At 41.8% G+C, this 16,428-nt stretch overlaps 2 protein-coding genes across 2 annotated transcripts; both read left to right on the top strand.

Annotated features, from left to right (window-relative positions):
- The first annotated feature begins 709 nt into the window (after nt 1–709).
- LOC142204525 (olfactory receptor 5AR1-like) lies at nt 710–1,660 on the top strand. The gene has a single exon (XM_075275842.1). The coding sequence runs from the start codon at nt 710–712 to the stop codon at nt 1,658–1,660; it is 951 nt and encodes a 316-aa protein (XP_075131943.1).
- A 13,773-nt stretch (nt 1,661–15,433) lies between these two features.
- On the top strand, nt 15,434–16,372 carry LOC142204524 (olfactory receptor 5AR1-like). Its single transcript, XM_075275841.1, has one exon. It carries the CDS (start codon nt 15,434–15,436, stop codon nt 16,370–16,372), a length of 939 nt encoding a protein of 312 aa, XP_075131942.1.
- The last annotated feature ends 56 nt before the right edge of the window (nt 16,373–16,428 follow it).

The following is a 16,428-nucleotide window of genomic DNA, read 5'->3' as shown; positions in this document are numbered from 1 at the left end:
GGCTCATCTCTCTTCCAATTAGCATAGTATGTCTGGGCATAGTATCTAAATCATTATGGGACACAGCAATTATTCATTAAATAAATCCTTACAGAATTTTCTCTGTTTAATGTTTAATCTCAAAGGGCTAAGACTGAATAGCTTTAGAAATAAAAGCTCAGTGATACAGTCATATACTCCATGTGCTATAGAACAAGCATCAGATTTTAGAACAAATATCAATTTTTTTATTCTTATTCTTATGGTAGAGTTGGAAGGGACCTCAAGGGCCATCGGGTCCAACCCCCTGCGAGTGCAGGTTTTCCTAAATCATCCCAGCTATATGTTTATCCAGATTCCGCTTGAAGATTTCCATTGATGGAGCGCCCACCACCTCCCGTGGCAGCCTATTCCACTCTCTCACTACCCTCACTGTCAGAAAGTTTTTCCTAATGTCTAATCTGTATCTCTTTCTCTTTAGTTTCATCCCATTGCTTCTTGTACTTCCTTGTGCTAATGAGAATTGGGTAGATCCCTCTGCACTGTGACTACCTTTCAGATATTTGTAGACTGCTATTAAATCTCCCCTCAGCCTTCTCTTCTGCAAACTAAACAATCCCAGTTCTTTAGCATTATGATTATTATTATGATTATTATTAGCATTATTTATGATTGTGTTGATTCACAAGATAAATATGGTGCATACTTTATTACAGACAGGGACACTAAAATGAAGATGCAAAATGAAACCCTTGTGACTGAATTTGTCCTCTCTGGTCTCTCTTCTGACCCAAACCTTCGTCTGCCTCTCTTCTTGCTCTGCCTGTTAGTCTATATGTTGACTGTGCTGGGTAATCTTATGATCATTGTGTTGATAATAATAACTCCACGCTTGCACACACCAATGTATTTCTTCCTTATGAATTTATCCTTTGTAGATGTCCTTTATTCATCAAGTATAACACCCAACATCATGGCCAATATTCTCTCTGAAAATAAGACAATCTCCATCCTTGGATGTGCAATACAATTCTTCCTCTTCACTGATCTAGCAAGTACTGAAGCCATGTTACTTGCTGTGATGGCCTATGATCGATATGCAGCAATATGTAAACCGCTGTATTATACAATCCTTATCAATAAAGTAACATGCATTCGCCTTGTTTGCTCAGTATACATAGCAGGATGTATTAATGCATTAATTCATACATGTGCTGCATTCAGCCTACCGTTCTGTCATTCTAATAAGATCAACCATTTCTTTTGTGATATTAATCCCATATTAAAACTGTCATGTAAAGAAACATATATTAATGAGATTTTGGCATATGTTGTTGCTGGTTCTATCGAAGTAGGTTCTTTCCTTTGTATATTGATATCATACACGTATATTATCTTTGCCTTGTTTAAGATAGCATCTTCAGGAAGTCGGATCAAGTCACTTTCCACTTGTGTCTCCCACTTTACTTGTGTAGCATTATTTTACTGCCCAGTTTTCTTCATGTACTTACGACCAAATTCTGCCTATGCAGTGGATCAGGACTGGATCATGTCAGTGTTCTATACAGTCATAATACCAATGTTGAATCCCATGATCTATAGCTTCAGAAATCAAGATGTAAAACAAGCTATGGTACCATTTCATGTTAACAGTATTCGAAATAAATGTAAGACTCATTGAAGCTGTCATTTGTATGTTAGATGTCTAGCCAAATGTTATCTCTCCCCTTCCTCCACAAACATGAACACTTGGCTCAGTGGGGAACAAGGAGAGAAGAATAAGCAGAAGACTGAGGTGTATTGTGGGGAAACAAAGAATCAAACGTTGAAATCTACAGGTAGTTTGTTCTTTCTTTCTTTGTCTGTTGCTCTATCATATCTCTTCGTTTTTGCGTGTTGGATATGGATTAATTGAGAGATCTAAATCCCCTGTATACATGATAATTGTCAGGATACGGAGTCGCCGCGGTCTCCTTGCTGCGCGGCGTCTCCCTGGGAAACGTGTTAGGAGTTCTATTGGGTGTGCTTAGGTCATTAAGGGTTAATCTTTTCCTTGCCTTCAGTCTCCATGCCGTTAGCCATCAGGTGTGTTCTCTGCTGCTATTTTATCCCCACCCAGGCATGGATCCTTGCCAGCCATTCACTTTGTGTTTCCTGGTCCCCCTGCTCAGTCTGATTCCCTGTCTGTTTGTATTCCATATGTTTCTTGGTTTTTAGACCCGACTTGTATTTTTGACTATCCCTTGTCTTTTGATTTGGTACCTTTTATTATATCTCCTGGCTTGACCTCTTGCTCGTCTGACCTCGCCTTCTCTTCTGTGTCTTGCTGGGACTTGTGGTCCTCCCTGGTTCCATGCTGTTTAGTCTTTTATTTTGCATTGCATTTACACTGTGCTTTCTGTTTAGGTGTGACCCCGTGACTCCAGTCCCTAGGACTTTCAGGGCCTCCTTTCCCCGTGGTAGGCGCACTTCAATTAGGAAGTGCATTGGTCTGCCTCATCTCAGATATTACAGCATAGTTATAGCTGCAGGGCCTGCGACCCCCTTTTGTCATTAGTTGCACAGTGTTGCTTTCCCAGCTGTGTCACTTTGCACTGCCTGACCCTGACTCCAATCCTTACAATAATATTCTGAATACCTGAAACCATAACATTAATATAGTAAACTCAGTATTAAGATATTATGCAGAAAACTGCTTAGCACACTGTAGTGGAATATGCAGACTTTTTTTTTCATTTACGTGGTTAATAACTTTTCAACTTATCTTAAATAAATTAAGTGATTATGAGAAACTTTGTGATTTTTTTGTCAAGGACAATGCAGAAAATACAGATAACATAATTTAGACAGGTCTTAAACAGGAAGTTTAAACTATGGAAGTCTATAGAAAAAAGTGTAGTCACAGCCACATAGCATATCCAAAAATACATATTAAAGGCTTACTTGAAATTTGAAGCGATGAGACCCATGAAGAAAACTGGAGATGCACGGAGAACCTTCCGGTAAGGCAAGAAGGAAATGGCAAAAGAATGGATGTCCAGCACTCCGTTGCTTCTTAATGTAAAAGTAGTAACTTTATTGTGGAGACATGCTCCCTTAAAAACCGCGTATATACAACATATGTACAAGTATAGACAAGATGGATGGGTAAGAAAAACCGACGCGTTTCGAGGCTTGCTACCTCTTAGTCATGGTTTAAATGTGTTCACAGATCCAACACATGTATATATATGGAAGTCTATAAAGAGGAGAGGGGAAAATAGTCAATAGGAACAGAGAGAGAAAACCGCCTGTTTAGTCTGATGCTGGAGCTAAATATGACCTATCACGGCTGAATCGACTCGTATCAGTTCAGCACTTGTGTGTTTCTAAGTCTATATGAGAGATGTAGAATAGATTTGTCTCTACTTTATTTCTGCAGTGTATGGCAGCTAGTTTCCACCCATCAAGCTCATAAAACAATGGAAACTACAGATAGAAACTGTACAGAGGAAAAATTCTAAATAATGCACATCACAATGTCATATAATGGCCAGAAATAGTGTTACTTCTCATGTATACACTATTGATTTATGCCAAGCTTGTTAAAAGTTTTGTAAAAAATAATTTCCTGAATATATTTGGGCATTAAACGTTTTGCTTTGTTGATCTTCTGCAGATTACAGGTATCAAAACTAAAACAGAAATTTCACAATGCCATTTAGAAGCTAATTCCATCAGTCTCCAACCTTTTTCTCTCCTCTCCTGAACCCCTCTGGCTTCATTTTCGCAATGTATTTTGTTTTGTAAGTGTAATTGAAAAACCCAAATGAGGATGAAGCCCCTTGTTGTGGAAATGTTTTTTTTTGTTGTTGCAGATTTTTCTGCAGTTTTTTGAGCCAAATTCAAAAATGGCTACAAAAGGATAAAGAAATATATAGGAACACTTATGCTTCTATTTTCTGCTCAATCCAAGCCTGGCTTTGGCTCAAAAAACGAAACAAAATCTTCAACAAAAATAGCTATGTTTCCACAACACACATGTGCCCAAATGAACTTAAACATTATAAATTGCATTGAGTGAATCAAGGCTTTAGATGCTTTCATAGGGGCACATCTAAAGAGATACAAAATCTTAGGTAGGAACAGGGGAGCAACACGGTGGCTCAGTGGTTAGCACTGTAGCCTTGCAGCGCTGGAGTCCTGGGTTTGAATCCCACCAGGCACAACATCTGCAAGGAGTTTGTATGTTCTCCCCATGTTTGCGTGGATTTCCTCCCATGCTCCAAAGACATACTGATAGGGGAAAAAAGTGTACATTGTGAGCTCTATATTGGGACTCACAATCTACATTAAAGAAAAAAAAAATGTTGGGTAGGAACAGAATTTTAAAGGGAGATATGTAAGCTATCCAAGAAAGCTCCACCTTACTAATGAGTTCCAGCTCAGGCTTCATGTTGCCTAGGATTTTAAAAGGTTCTCACCTAGAATGTGTTGGGTCGAGTAACTGAGGTGTGGTCCTAAATAAGGTATGCAATATTTAGTCCATGTGAAGGGTAACTAAGAGGAGAGACATCGTACATCAGGAGCTATGTATATAATCAATATAAGAGATTTAGTTGGGTTTATTTTAGAACAGCAGCAAAGTTGGTGAGAATCTGCATAACTTCTGCAACCTTTCAGATTTCATGCACATGATTACATCATAAGCGTAAAGCCTAACACTATGGGCTTCATTACAAATCATGATACCTGCAGTGATGAACTACAAATAACCTCTGCCAAGGGTTCCATCGCTACTGCAAAAATAACAGATGAAAGGAGCAACCTTGTCAAGTGCCATTCAAAATTTTGAAACCCGAAGATGGTAACCCCTGTAGTCAGGACCCTAGCATTAAGGGAGGGATACAAGGCCATCAAATTTGTCAGGCCAAAGTTATCTAACACTGCCTCCAATATCCCCAGTGGACCCTATCAAATGCTTTTTCAGCATTTAGACACAAATATACACTTGGAATCTTGGAGAGTTCTGCTCTCTCTATTGTTCCACCTGGGATGATATTCTAGGTCAAAAACTTTACTTTTGAGTTGATAAATGTCCTCTTCTAGTGCAAATATGACATTGTTGTGAGATATATCAAAAATAAGATATATAGTTATTATTAATATATAGTTGTTACTTACAATATTATTAGCTATATTTTATTTGTAATACGTGGATTATTTGCAGTCAGTAGACTATTTCTTGGGTATCTTTAGATAGACATTGGGGAATAAACAGTATGAACATATATTTCTTTTGAATATCTGAGATTAGTGAGTGACGTTATATTTTCAACGACTGTGATTATCGCTAGTTTTCATTTTCATTACTGGTCACTAGTGGCAATTAGAGATGAGCCAACCCTATTCGAAACAGCCGTTTCGAATAGCATGCTCCCATAGAAATGAATGGAAGCGGCCATGGGAGCGTGCAATTAGAAACGGCTGTTTCGAATAGTGTTCACTCATCTCTAGTGGCAATACGTTTATACTTATTGAATGCATCAAAGCGTCTATTCGTGATGACATCTAAGCTGACTTTTGTGTATATAGGGTTAATTCATCATGTGGTTTCGATGTACTAATCAGTGAATGTGAGGGGGGTTTAGAAACAAAAATGGTTTTTAATGGTGTTATTTCATATGATTTATGCTATGAGTAAGGGATTAGAGATCCTGAAACACGTAAGAGATTCTCATGTCTTTTTTTCACTGAAGATACATTTTTGTATATCCAGTTTTCATGGACTGATTAAAGGCTAAGTTTTATCTAAACTTTATTTGATTGATTCCCCTCGTGGAGTGCTGGATTTTTGAAAAGCTTCTTTGTTCTTTGTACATATCGTCTCCAGCCGAGGAGACTGAAATTCGAGGACCAGAGGTTGGACACATTTATTGGACATACCAATAAGTGAGTCTGAGCTGTGTTTTGGTTTGTTTCCATTTTTAGGAGTTCACAGATGAAGCCAAATCAGTAAGAAATTGGATAACCAAGAAAGCAAGGCAAAATTATTAACCAGAGACACAGCAGACAAACCGGTACACTGAGAACTAACCAAGTTACCATAATTGCAAGTCTCTGAGAAATCTCAGTGCACAGTATAAACACACTGCCTCAGCACAGGATTAGATAATGAGACAGTACTATGAATAACTCAGTGTTTCAAGACACTGACAGGCTGCAGACTCAAACAGTTTGACTTGTAAGAATAGCAACCTTAAAGCAATGGCTGTGACCAGTGCTGCACTGAAAAATATAATGGCTGTAAGTTTACACATATTAAGATTCCAGAAATATGGGAAAATATTATAGTCATTATGCCGCCCAGGATGAAGCAGAAGCAGTTAATGATAATGTTGTAGTGGTTTGGCATGCCCTAAATATAACTCTGCTACTATGGTCCTGGGCAGCAAGAAATGTCTCCTAAGAGTCCGCCTAAAGAGAAGGGTGGGGAGAAAAGACAGAATAGAAGACTCAGTAAGCAAGACATATTGACCCAAGGAGACCAGACTTTATCAAGTCAGACACCCATGAGGGTGACCTGACACCTGCCTTTGCTGATCGATGTACAGCAGTCAACCCATTGGGCCGGGGTCTGGGTGGTAAGGTTTCGCTCCCAGGCCTCCATAAAGTCAAACTTATTGTCAGGGGACGGGATATTAAGTAAGCTATATACAAAAGAAAGGCAGCCCTTGTCAGCCACTCTAAACACATATCCATTTTTTAAAGGTCTATTTTGTTGTTCTGGACTCCAGGAGACCAGAACAATGGATAGCCGAACACTACCCTGTTTCCCCGAAAATAAGTCATCCCCCGAAACTAAGACAGAGCAGAGGTTTTGTTGAATTGCCTAAAATAAGGCACCCCCCAAAAGTAAGACATCCCCCAGTAATAATAATCTTTCTGTGCAAAGATTGTATGAAGAAAAACATTGCAGCCGGCTGAACATAGTGTGCGATGTTCCGTGTGCTGCAGATGCCGCTGCGATACGTTGTATCCACTGTTCCTGCTGCTGTAGGATGAGCTGTTAGATGACCGCTGTGCATACACTAAGCATCAAATGCATCGGGGAGTCCAATCTCCCAGCGCATTCCACACCTGAGGAACAGTGGGTACAATGTACGGTATAATACCAGCGGCAGCAGTGATCTTTCCTGTGCACCGCACACAGCGTTCAGTCGGCTGCAATGTTTTTCTTCATACAGTCTTTGCGCAGCAAACACATCTTAGCGTAGCACAGTGGTGGCAGCAGCACACAAAAATAAAATAAGACATCCCCTGAAAATAAGACATAGCATATCTTGAGGACCAAAATTTAATATAAGACACTGTCTTATTTTCGGGGAAACAGGGTAGTATGAGCCTAGTGTAAGTTTTTTCTTGAAGGTCTCCGTCTGTGCCAAATCAAAAACACCAAGTGCACGAAAAAAGTGTGGGTGCCACACTAAAAAAAACGTGCCCAGGATGCTTGCCAAAAACGTACCCTTCCCCTAAAGGGGAGAGAGGTTCCTGACTCAAACTCTTCCCCACAAGGACCAAAAGGTGATCGAGTGGGGTCGAGTATCCGAAAGGGCCATCTGCCGGAGCAGGATGGCCCCAACCAACACATCCGTTTTCCCCTCGGGCTGCCACCACCAAGGGTACTCAGGATTACCAGTCGCCAAGTTTCTCTCCGGGCTGCCACCACCAGAGATACTCCTTGGCTCAGGCAAGAAGTCTGCGCCTGCCCTGGTTCCCCAGGACAGGTCAGCTGAAAGAGGGGGGAGACCCATTACAGGCCTCATCCCCGGACAACCGTCGGGAAGCGTCCCAAAAGGGTACAGCATCCCTTCGTCGACACACAAAAAGGTGACAGAGTGTAAAATAAAAAAGTGAGAAAACAATTAAATAAGTGGTAAAGTGCCCATCAGAGCCCGGTTTACCTCCGGATCTATAAAAATTACTCCAATGCTGGTAAACCAGGCATTAAGGAGTGGGGTGCTCAAATGGTGTAATCCAGTGCCACGCAATAGTGCCCAAATCAGTGGGTTTCCCACGCCCAGTGATTTAAGGCACCCTGGGGGCCACTCAACCCCCAGGGCACGACACCAGAGACCTTCGAGCGTTTCACCGACCTCCAGCTAAGATCCCCAAGGGAGCATCCTGTCCCCCTTGGTGGTCGTGTCGACAGCGTCTGTGGCGTTCTGCCAGCTCCCTACAGTGGCCCGACGCTAAAACCACTGGCGGAGCCGGCGTACTAGCCACGTCCCCCATCGACAACGCCTCAAGTGGTTCTCCGTTCAGATCTCCATAGTTTTCGGCCTACTCCTGCTGTGACTGGCCTAGCGGACCGCAATCACCAGCAGTTTCGCCTACTAGCTACTTCTGATAAGAACAGATTTTTTTTTTTTAACTTGTTTACCCCCACTGGGGCATCATTTATTTTTCTATAAAACAAGTTTACAATAATCTATAAATCATAAAGTGCACAAAGATTACAAAATCAAAATAGTTTCACACAGTGCATAGTAAAAAAATCCATCAAATCATTCCATTTACAAAATATATCAATCATTTACATATATACAAGGTTTACAAGGTATGGGTTAAAATGGACACATGGTGGCGGTTTAAATGGCAGTATTCCACTCAGATAAAAACCATTTCCTTAAAAGCGGTCGGTTTGCTCTTTTGTCTAAAAGGTAATAAAAATGCATATCATTAAAACAAAGACCTAAAATATCGTCCAGTGATAAAACTTCATGTTTGAAGACTAAAATATTCCTGGCCTTCCATAGTGCGCCCCGGGCACAGTTCATCGTCTTCCATGCGATCTCCTGTTGTTCCTGGGAGGGGCTCCGAAATAGTCCATAAAACACAGTTTCAAAAGTCAAACTTTGGAGGTCCGCCATCTTTCTTAATAGAGGCAACAGTCTAATCCAGAGAGCTTGAGCCATGTGGCATTCTCAGAAGATGTGTTTCACAGTCTCAAATCCGTTGCAGGCGTTCCTGGGACAGATGGCGGACCTCACGTAGCCCCTCCTATATTGGAAGGCTCTGCACGGAAGACAGCCGTGGGCGCACATCCAGGCCAGGTCTTTCTGTTGATTTAAAAGAAAAGGAGCGTTAATATTTTTCCATACATTCTTTGTTTTGTCTTCATCATAATTTAAAACTGGGCATAAAATCTCATTTTCTGTACGCAGGTCTTTAATTAGCTTTTTACTATTCTTTAATTGTGCTATGGTCTTAGATCTCAAGTTAAATAATGCTAAAATCTTGCTATAAATACTGTAATGGGGAGATAAGTTAAAGGCATAAGGGGCTGTTAAAGTAATCTCAAACCAACCATACCTCCTCATTAAAAAGCCAAGATTAAAACGTACGAAATAAGACCAATAGTGACTTTTAAAAAGAGCATTAAAACCATAAGAAAAAAACTTAATTAAAAGAAACCGGTTAAAATCAGGGAAGTCTTTTCCGCCTAGCTTGGTCGGTTTCATCACATCGGACCGCTTTAGCTTCTCCATCTTTGAGTTCCAAAAAAAGGTGAAGCAGGCTTTTGTTATCTTTCTGAGTAAAACAGTAGGGGGAGGGAAGACAAGACTTAAATACAATAAAATCGGTAAAATCACCATTTTAGTAACTAAAACCTTCCCACTCATACTTAAATCTCGCATCCTCCATGCACACAATTTTTTGTTGATTTTATCCGCCACCATGTTCCAGGAGTTAAGACCATTGTTTGACTCGTTAAAAGAAATACCTAAAATATTAACAGAGTCGGAAACAGTCACTGGTATGTCCCTAAAATCAAAGTGTCCAACAGGTAAAATAGTACTCTTGTTAAGATTAACTTTAAAACCCGAAGCGCAGCAATAAAAATCAATTTGTCTTAGAGTCTTTGCGATGGACGGGGTGTCCCTGCATAAAACCGCAACATCGTCCATATACCCCACTGCTTTGGCCTCAAGTCCACCACCCCCCGGGAGGGGGATTCCACGAATTTGTTTGTCCTTACGTATTGCAGCTAAAAGAGGCTCTAGGGCACAGATAAAAAGCAGTGGGGATAAGGGACACCCCTGCTTTACTCCGGAGTTTAAAAATACCTCTTGGGACATAAAACCATTGACTAAAATACGGCTAGTACAGTTCGTATAAAATGCCTTAAGAGAGGATAAAAAGCTAGACGGCATGCCCATTTTCTCTAAAACCCTAAAAAGATAAAAATGGGAAACACGATCAAATGCTTTTTCAAAATCGATAGATAAAATCGCCACTCTACTTTTCCGGGTTTTTACATCTTCTATGACATCCTTTATTAAATTGACATTGTCCCAAATACTCCTTCCGGGGATGGCGCAAACTTGATTGGAATGTATAATCTTGTCAGCAATTCTTTTTAACCTATTTGCACATACCTTGGCCATAATCTTGTAGTCCATGTTGAGTAATGTAATGGGCCTCCAATTTTTCAAGTCATTTTTCTCACCTTTTTTATGAATTAAAGTCACCACCCCCTTCCGCCAGGACTTGGGTAAAATCTTTGATCTAAAAACTTCCTTAAAAAGACAAATAAGATCATTTTTTAAGATGTCATAAAATTTTACATAAAACTCACTAGGCAAGCCGTCTAGCCCAGGCACCTTCCCAGTTTTAAAACTCTTAGTTGCTTCTAAAATTTCTTGTTCACTAAGATCGTCATCTAAAAACTTTTGGGAAGCAGGATCTAAAATAGCCGTAACTTCTTTTAACGAGTCCTCTAAAAAATAAGGATCCACGGGCTTCTCTGTAAAAAGATTAGAATAAAAACCATGCACTTTATTTAAAAGGCCCTGCACATCGGTGGCCCCGTCCAATTCCTCAATGTGTGATTTTTTAACATTTTTCTTCTTAAAAAAATACCTGGTGCACTTTTCGTCTTTTTCCACATGTTTGGCACGGGCATTGAAGATGATCTGTTTCCCCTTTTGCTCCAGGCATTTATCAATATCTTTCCTTACCTTTAAAAGCTCGGGGCCAACCTCCACTCCCTGTTCTCTCAATCTGTGCAGGGCCTGCAGGCGGGCATTCAGTTCCTCATAAAACTTACGTCTTTCCTCTGCAAATCTTTTACCTAGACGAATAAAATAAGTTTTGATCTTTTTCTTCATCCTCTACCACCATACCGTAATCGGGGTCCTTGGACTCTTGGCCCGCCTGCATTCCAGATAAAATGCCTTAAAATCTTCTAGAACCCGTGGATCCTCTAAAATGGAGACGTTCATCCTCCAGGTGTTAAGACAGGTAGAATGTTTAAGATCCGTTGTTGCTCTAAAATGTAAAATTTTGTGATCAGAAAAAACATTGGTTAAAAGGTCACACCTCGATGGCAGTACGTCCTTGGAGCAAAAAATAAAATCAATCCTAGAACTGCATGTGGAGTTGCTCCAGGTGGCACCGGCACCCTCCGGTACGTTCCCATGGCAGCTCCTCCACACGTCTCTTAATCCATGATCCATAATTAGGTTTTTCAACATACCGGAGGTCTTGTCGTAATTCCTGCTTGTGCTCGTGGTCTGCCGGTGCTCACCTTTAAGGACGCAATTAAAATCCCCTGCGAGGATGAGGGGCTCCGACGTGCTGATGTGTAATGCCAGAACCTCCAGCATCCTCGCCCGCTCCGTCTTATCTGGGGAAGCATAAAAGTTTAAAAACTGCCACCGGGTGCCCGAAATTAAAACCTTCACCAATAAAATTCTACCTGGTAAATCCTCTAAAACCGAATCCACTAAAACGTCTCCTTTAAAAAGTATGGCCACTCCTGCATGTCCGGGCTCATTTGAACCGGACCATACCGACGACCCATACCTCCAGTCCTTTTGGTACTCTTCATAGTCTGGTTTGTGTGGAATGTTACACTCCTGTAAGAAGATAACCGATGCTCCCAGGAACGCCAGGTAGTTGAAAAGGGCCAGTCTTCTGCTCTTACTGTTGGCACCGCGTACATTTAGGGATAGACCATGGAGGACCGCCATTGATGGTGTTAATTAGAGAAAAAAGGCAGAAAGTCAACAAGAAGACACAATTCTTTATATCACACTGGAAATCAGACATCCCCGCCAGCTCGCCCTGTAACCATGCCCTCATCCTCACTGGACCCACCTGGAAGGTGGAAGGAGAGGGAGCTAGCGTCTGAGTCCTCACCGCCCATGACCCCACTATGGCGTCTGGCGTCGTGTAAAGAGCGAAATTCCACCTGTGACAACCCAGACTGGTCTGGCACAGGTTGACCGTTTAGGTCCTCATCGTCTGAGTCCTCCGGAGGTCTCCCAGAGGCATCCATCCCCTCCCTCCTGACCACTTGTGGTCTCTCTACAGGAGGGGGCTGGGCACAAGGTGGCGTATCCGTGGCTTCCGGGCTAGCCTCCCCTCTCTGGATAACAGCCCCCAAACCCTTGGAGGTGTCCATCCTGTCTGAGGCTTGGCTTCCCTTCTTTTTCTTTCCCTTATCTTTTTTTCGGGAGACCTCCTTCATTGAACCCACCTGTGCTTCAGTCTGGCTAGTAGGGTCAGATGTTTCATTAGACCCGGGCTTGTCCGCACCAAGACTGACCTTCCTTCGCTTAACACCGATTTCCTCGACACCTACACCATGGCTCTCTGTCGCACCCTGTACGCTTCTGGGACTAGCGGTGCTCTCGGCAGGAGGACCCTCAGCTGCCCCCCCCCCCTGGCGAGCCGGCGGGGGACCAGTGGTCTCCTCAGCCATCTCCTCTGCTGTTTCCTCCTCCCTTGTGGCCTCATTACCTTCTGGTAGGTCTTCTCCCTCCTGCTTGTTATGTGGGCACTCCCGGTATACGTGCCCGAGCTGCTGACAGAAGTTGCATCTTCTGTCCCCTTTACACTCATTTGTCTTGGGGTTAGTACTGTGGCAGTTCCTACAGGTGACATTACATTTCTCTGCCAGATGGCCATATTTGCCACAGCTCCTGCAAAAATCACTTATGCCCCGAAAAAAAATATCACCATTAACTGTTCCTAGACGGAATCGTCTCGGGGGCAACATTTTCTCTCCCTTTTCATTAAACTTAAAGTTTACCTTGTACAGCCATTTGATGGCCCAGATGCCTCTTTCATTGTATACACGTCCTTCAAACTCTGCATCTGAAAAGAAAAATTTGACAAACCTATCCACTTCCTGATTAGTAACGAAAGGAGAATACATCTTGATGGTGAGAACCGTTTTTTCATCCTGATGCTTCAGGACTTGGACTCCCATCTCTCTCAAAATCTGAATTTTCTCCCGTGCTTTCATCAGGGTTCTTCTCCAAACTTCAGTTTTGTGGAAGGTGACATCATAGATTGCACGCTTTTGAAAGTCCTGCATCGCCAAGATGTCGACCTTATATACACCCAGGATTTTCCCTAGGACTTCGTCCACCACGAAAGGGATGCCATCCTTTCTCTCCGCACTGAGTTGGAATCTCAGGGAGTCTTTAATCTGGAACCTCGGGTCCACCTGACCCAAAGGATCCGCCATTGTGTCGCACTGCACCGCAACCGCACCTGCAGATATGTCCCTCTAGGTCCACAATGAAACACTAGAGAACACTTTGGGGGGATCCCTCCTCGTTTCCCCGGGACTAAGCCTCCCCCCCTATAGCAGCAGGCAGGTGAAGCCCAGGCAATAAACCCGGGCGATCCTGCCAGGCCGAGGGGGAGGGTACCCAGAGAACCTGTACTTTGGCTAGGAAACAAGCAATAGAGTCACTGAACAGACACCACCACTTGATCTTAGCCAAAAGGCCGAGAAGCGAGCCTAGTGTAAGTTAATTCACCTACAGATGGAACACAATTATACTTATATAATTACTTTTGATTCAGTGAGCTCTGTTTTTTTAGTTTTTTCCCATGCCCTGATACATTATGGAGATTTCTTAGGGTTATTAGAGATAAGTGTCTTTATATTTTTAAAGGATGGTTTAGATACTTTATATTTAAAAGTCAGGGGATAATCATAGACATTAGGGAGAGTGTGTGCCTACATAGGTGTACGGAGACTTATAAGTCATTCCTGCTCCGCTAGGGATTCTGGGTAAAAAATATGCAAATCCTGGAGAATAGATTTGCATATTTATATTTAAAGGAATTCTATCAATAGAATCCCTTTTTCAACTAAAACCACATAGCAATAGCCTTAAGAAAAGCTTTTCTTCCCCTACCATTAGATTTATTCTCCACGCTGCCGTTCCATAGATATCCTGGTCTGTCTTGTTATGCTAATGAGTCTCCAGATAGCACAGGGGGCGTTCCCCCATGCTAAAACAGCATTGGGGCATCCCCCTGTGCTGCTTTAAAACTCTCCAGCACCACCTCCATCTTCTACTTCCGCGTCCTCTGCATTGTCTTCTTACGGGCATCCTGTCTTCGGGATGTAAATCTGGCACATGGGCAGTTGGCTTCACCATTGGGCTCCAGGCAGAGCTGACTGCGCATGTCTGTTTGGACATTTTACTGTGGCTGCTTACAGGAACAGTACGCTCGGCCACAGTAAAATGGCTGAACAGACATTTGCAGTCGGTTCTGCCCGAAGCCCGATGGTAAAGCCAAAACCAAGGATGGGACATACAAAGTATAATGGAAAGATTTGTACCTCTACTTTCTTATGGATCCTACTCATGTTTTAGGGTGCATTCACATGAAGGAGTTTCAGCAGTGAAATTTGGTCCATGTGCTGGCTGAATTTCTTGACCTGTACTTTATGCCAGGAAAGCGACTCCTAGCAGTATAGTTATCTATGATACTAGGAGTCCCTGCTTCCCAGCAACATACTGGATCATATTGTAATACGTACAAGACAGTATGTTGCTGAGAATGAGGACCTCCTAACAGCTTAGGTAACTATACTGCGAGGAGTCTTTCTCTCGGCATAAGGTGTTAGGCTGGTAAATCCTGCCATTATATGGACTAACTTTCATGCCTGAAATTTGGTTGTGTGAGTGTGCCCTTAGGCCCGTGTTACACTTCAACTTTCTGTAGTGCTACCGATTTGATTTTAAATATTTATTGACAGTTGCAGTATTCAAGATTGCTCACTTCAATGTATAAATTGGACTACAGCTATAGCTCAATAGTTAATTGGTTGGTAGCGCTACAAAAAGTCGCAGTTTTAGCCCTAGCTGTAAAGTTGTATCTGATGCAATAAATGCAATACATTTTTAGCATAAATACATTCAGCAACAATCATTAGTAATACATTTTGGGGCAATTAGTAATGATAAATCCTTGTGGAGCCATGCTGCTACATTGCACACCTCTAGAGATCCAAAACATGGTGTATAAGAGCTGTGATGGTAGACAATATACTGTGCTGTCATCTGCACTGAAGCTGGTGTGCCACTGTTTTCTGTACTTAAACGTTTGCTTCAGTTTATATTATTATTAAATTGCCATACTGAACCTCTACAATAACATGAGGAATAAAACATTTGTGACTGAATTTGTCCTCTCTGGTCTCTCCTCTGACCCAAACCTTCAGCTGCCTCTCTTCTTGCTCTGCCTATTAGTCTATATGGTGACGGTGCTGGGTAATATTATGATCATTGTGTTGACTAGAATAACTCCAAGCTTGCAAACACCAATGTACTTGTTCCTTATGAACTTATCTTTTATTGACCTTTTGTACTCATCAAGTATTACACCCAACGTCATTGTCAACCTCTTCTCTGAAAAGAAGACAATCTCCATCATTGCTTGTGCAATTCAACTGTTCCTCTTCATTGACCTGGCAAGCTCAGAAGGGATGTTACTTGCTGTTATGGCATATGACCGCTATGTAGCTATATGTAAACCTCTGTACTATACAATCATTATGAAGAAGGTTACATGCATTCAACTTATATGCTCAGTATATATAACATGTTGTATTAATTCATTAATTCACACCAGTGCTGCATTTAGCCTCCCGTTCTGCGGGTCTAACAAGATCAACCATTTCTATTGTGACATGAATCCCCTCTTAAAGCTGTCATGTAAAGATACCTATATCAATGAGATGCTCATGTTTGTGGTGGCTGGTCCTTTTGAAGTGGGGTGTTTTTGTTGTGTGGTGATATCCTATACCTACATTTTATTCACTATATTTAGAATTGGGTCTTCTAGAGGTAGGACGAAGACACTTTCCACTTGTGCCTCTCACTTTACTTGTGTAACCTTATTCTACTGCCCAGTTTTCTTCATGTACTTACGTCCAAATTCTGCCTATGCGGTGGATCAGGACTGGATCATGTCGGTGTTCTATACAGTCATAATACCAATGTTGAATCCCATGATCTATAGCTTAAGAAATCAAGATGTTAAGAAAGCAGTAGTACAATTTAATATCAATAGCGTTATCTGTATACCGATATAGATGGAACCTAGTTGTTTGGCATACCGAAATCAGTGGTGAGGATGTGTTAATAATTT

Source organism: Leptodactylus fuscus, chromosome 5, assembly GCF_031893055.1.
Source record: "Leptodactylus fuscus isolate aLepFus1 chromosome 5, aLepFus1.hap2, whole genome shotgun sequence".
NCBI classification, from domain to species: domain Eukaryota; kingdom Metazoa; phylum Chordata; class Amphibia; order Anura; family Leptodactylidae; genus Leptodactylus; species Leptodactylus fuscus.
The sequence above is the reverse complement of the archived record's forward strand: the minus strand, read 5'-3'. Positions and strand labels throughout refer to the sequence as shown.